Raw genomic sequence first — 3,394 nt, forward strand, 5'->3', positions numbered from 1 at the left:
GGGGCCCCCCGCCGTACCGCCTGGAGATGTCAGCTTCGATCTGTGGACAGCGAGGCAGTGGGCGCGGGCAGAGGTGGGGGCCTCGTGCCCCACCGCCCGGCGACTTCCGTGCCCTCACCAGCCCCTGCAGCTCCCGGGTCTTCTCCAGCAGCAGGTCCAGCTTGGGCTCCAGCGCCGCCTGCTCCTGCAGCGCCTCCTGCTGCTTCTGCACCATCAGCTCCCTCTTCAGGGCCAGCAGCTGCGACTGCTTCAGCTTCTGCTGCAGGGATTCAGTCACGCGGTCCACGTACCTGAGAGGGCCCAGGTGACTGTCACGAAGGCCCAGGGACCCGACCCAACTGGCCTCTGTCTTAAGGCTTTTCGGGGTGAGGACAGCAATTCCAGGTACCCCGTGCTACCTAGCTTTTGTTTTTTATTTTTTTGAGACTGGGTCTCCTTATGTCCACCCAGGCTGGCCTCGAACTCAGTGACCTTCCTGCCTCAGCCTCCCCAGGGCTGAGATCTACAGGTGTGGGCCCCTATGCATGGCGACCCGTCCTCCTCGGGAAGCAGGTTCTGCCTGCTTACTTGAACCACACATCCCGCCCCAGAGAGAAGCCTCTGCTCCGGAGGAGGCGCAGTCAAAGCGGGCGGGATGCGCGAGGGGCCGAGGAGAGGAGGGACCAAGAGGGCACAGCCGGCATCAGGGGAGCCAGACCTCGGCGAGGCCAGGATCATGAACAGATGCTGCATCTGCAGGCTGGTGAGCCGGCCGATCAGCTCCCGCAGTGTGGACGCCACAGCAACCATCTTCTCCCTGGTCTGGCCCTGCAGGATGGCAGGGGCCAGCTGGAACTGGCTCACCGACAGGATGTCGGCCTCCTCGCCCATCTCCACTGCTCTCTGGGACAAGAAGATCTCGAGCTGCAGGCGGAGAAGTGGGGACGGAATTCAGGTCATTCAAATGTGAGCTGCAAGGCAGGCAGTCTGCTAGGAGCTCAACAGCCGCGACCCGAGAGCAGGGACACGGGCCACAGCCGCCATCTGCAGCCCCAGGGACACTGGCTCCTCTCTTGCCGGGTTATGGACCCAACGTCACCCCCACAAGGTCTCGGCTCAGAACCTGCTCCAGCCCACTGCTTCCTGGTGCCGAGCCCACTCAGAGCCCGGCCACCTCCGGGCCCCAGCGGCTTCCCAGTCCACTGCGCTCAGCCTGGTGGCCTCCTGTCCCCCGCCGGGGACACTGCAGGCTTCCCAGCATCCCTGCTCTCGCGCCGCCCTTCCCGCTGGGACTGGAGCGCCTGGGGTCGAGCACGGTCTCAGGTGCCCGAGGACTGGCAGGAGCCGCGTGACAGGTGAGGGACAGGGAAGACCAGACGGGCGCCCGATGCTCAGCACCCTCCACACCGCAGGAGGCCCAGGCCACACGGCACCTCCATGAGTTCGTCGACGAACTGGCTCCGCGTCTCGGGGTACTCGAGCAGGCTCAGGGCGTCTGGGCCTCGGGCCACCCCTTCTGGGGCTGCGGGGAAGGGACAGAGGTGGAGAAGCGTGTGGGCCCCATGGAAGGAGTCTGTCTTCCTTCCGCAGGCTGGAGAAGCGCTGCGCGGCTGTGGGCAGACTCGCTGCACTAAGGCGCCTCCTGGGGTCGGGATGGGGGTGGCTCAGCGAGGCCCCCTGCTGTCCCCAGCCCGCCAGGACCCACAGCTGAGCTCCGAGGGGCTTTGGGCAGCAGTGGGAGGTAAAGTGTCGTCCTGCACTGCCCTCTAGCGGACAGCCTCCCTACTGCAGGGCCTGGGCGATCCCCGGAGCTCTGGCCGCCGGGCTTCTGCGCTCACCCTGGGTCCCCGCCTCCAGCACTGTGATCTGCAGGGTGGCGGTGTCAGCGTCGCCCCAGTCTAACCCATCACCCCCAGGTTCCTGAAAGGATAGCAAGAGACCCGGTGAGGTTGGCAGAATTCCCGACCCCAGGAATTCCCGGCAGAACAGAGGCTCCTTGAGGTTCAAGGACTGCTTCCTCCCCCACAGGGGGGTCTGCAGCCCTGGGGTGACAGAAATGGCAGTGTGAACCTAGTTATTATGCCATCCCTGTCCCCACGGGTTAGGTTACTAGCTTGAGCCAAACCCCAGGCCAAAGGCGGCAGGTCTCACTATGTATATGTAGCCCAGGCTGGCCTCGAACTCACAAGGGATTCTCCTGCCTCAGCCTCCTGAGTGCTGGGATGACAGGCGTGCGCCACCACAGACATAGACAATGTTTTCTACAGCTAAAGGGAAGCCCAGAGGTCCTGAGGGGGACAAGGGAGGGGCCTAACCTTGGCCGCCGAGTCCAGGGAGATGCCCCAGTCGATGCCAGCATCCTCGGCGGGAATGCCAGGGTCGGACTCTACCCCAAAGTCGCCCCAGTCGATCTGGAAGGCAAACACAGTCGGCGCAGTCTGGTGGGGACGCAGAGGTAAGGCCCCACCACACAGGCCAGGGCTGCGTCTGCAGGGAGCGTGGGGTCGGGACAAAGCTCCAAGCTCCCGGAAGGAGGCCGACCTCGGGGACTCCTGTGACCCAAGGGTTCCTGGAACAGATCCTGCCCTCACTCGGCTCTGCTCTCAGGAAGACCAGGAACCGGGCAGCAGCACCCTCAGCTGCCCTCTCTCCCGACTGGGGTGGCCGAGGACGGGAAGCCGCCGGCCTGGGCCTGGAGCCCCTTACCACATCCTCCTCCACCGGCTCGGGAGGCTCCTCCAGGCGCGGCCGCTCCACCACGGAGGGCTCCGTGCCCGTCCTCCACTCGTACACCGTCGAGTTCCCCCGCCGCTGCACGAACCGCAGCATGGGCAGCACCTGCTCCGCTGGGCTACAGAAGGCACAGCACTGACGCCGGGGGCCGAGGCTTCCAGGCCCGGCAGGGTCAGCACAGCCACAAGAAACGGGGAGACACAAGTGGTGGCCAGAGGCGATGGCGCGCACCTCATCCCAGCACTGGGGAGGCTGAGGCAGGAGGATCAAGGCCAGCCTTCTTGGGCCACACAGTGAGACCCTGGCTCACAACGACGGAAAACACAAGCGGACAGGGGAGGGAAGCCCGGAAGAAAGGAAACCAGCAGCCTGCTGGGCCCCACCTCTCACAAACGAAGTCCACACAGGCCTGGTACAGCTCGATGGCTTCGCCCAGGGACTGCGCCCCTGCCCCGATCTCAGCCAGCTGGCTCGGCAGGTCTTTGACCAGGGTCAGCAGCTCTCTCCGGACGTTGTCTCCCTACAAGGGGGGCGGGAGGGGAACCGGGAGGGATGGGGTGGAAGGCAGAGCCCACAGGCGAGGGCAGACATCTAAAGGGCAGCAAAAGGCGAGGCCCAGCACAGGGCGGGAAGAGGATGGCAAAGGATGCTCGGCTGCGGCGGAGTCGCGGCCGGAGGTCAC

General features: G+C 65.4%; 1 protein-coding gene across 1 annotated transcript in view; it reads right to left on the bottom strand.

Annotated features, from left to right (window-relative positions):
* Window positions 1–3,394, bottom strand: part of Cdk5rap3 (CDK5 regulatory subunit associated protein 3) — a 7,981-nt gene that overhangs the window by 451 nt on the left and 4,136 nt on the right. Inside the window, exons 6-12 of the mRNA XM_010620304.3 lie at window positions 3,096–3,232; window positions 2,686–2,830; window positions 2,295–2,390; window positions 1,818–1,899; window positions 1,413–1,501; window positions 698–903; window positions 119–290 (exon numbers count right to left, since the gene is read on the bottom strand). Of these exons, the coding sequence (XP_010618606.1) occupies window positions 119–290; window positions 698–903; window positions 1,413–1,501; window positions 1,818–1,899; window positions 2,295–2,390; window positions 2,686–2,830; window positions 3,096–3,232 (927 nt within the window). The remainder of the gene's footprint in view (window positions 1–118; window positions 291–697; window positions 904–1,412; window positions 1,502–1,817; window positions 1,900–2,294; window positions 2,391–2,685; window positions 2,831–3,095; window positions 3,233–3,394) is intronic.

Source organism: Fukomys damarensis, unplaced genomic scaffold (genome assembly GCF_012274545.1).
Source record: "Fukomys damarensis isolate Sample0158 unplaced genomic scaffold, DMR_v1.0_HiC HiC_scaffold_13, whole genome shotgun sequence".
Taxonomy (NCBI): domain Eukaryota; kingdom Metazoa; phylum Chordata; class Mammalia; order Rodentia; family Bathyergidae; genus Fukomys; species Fukomys damarensis.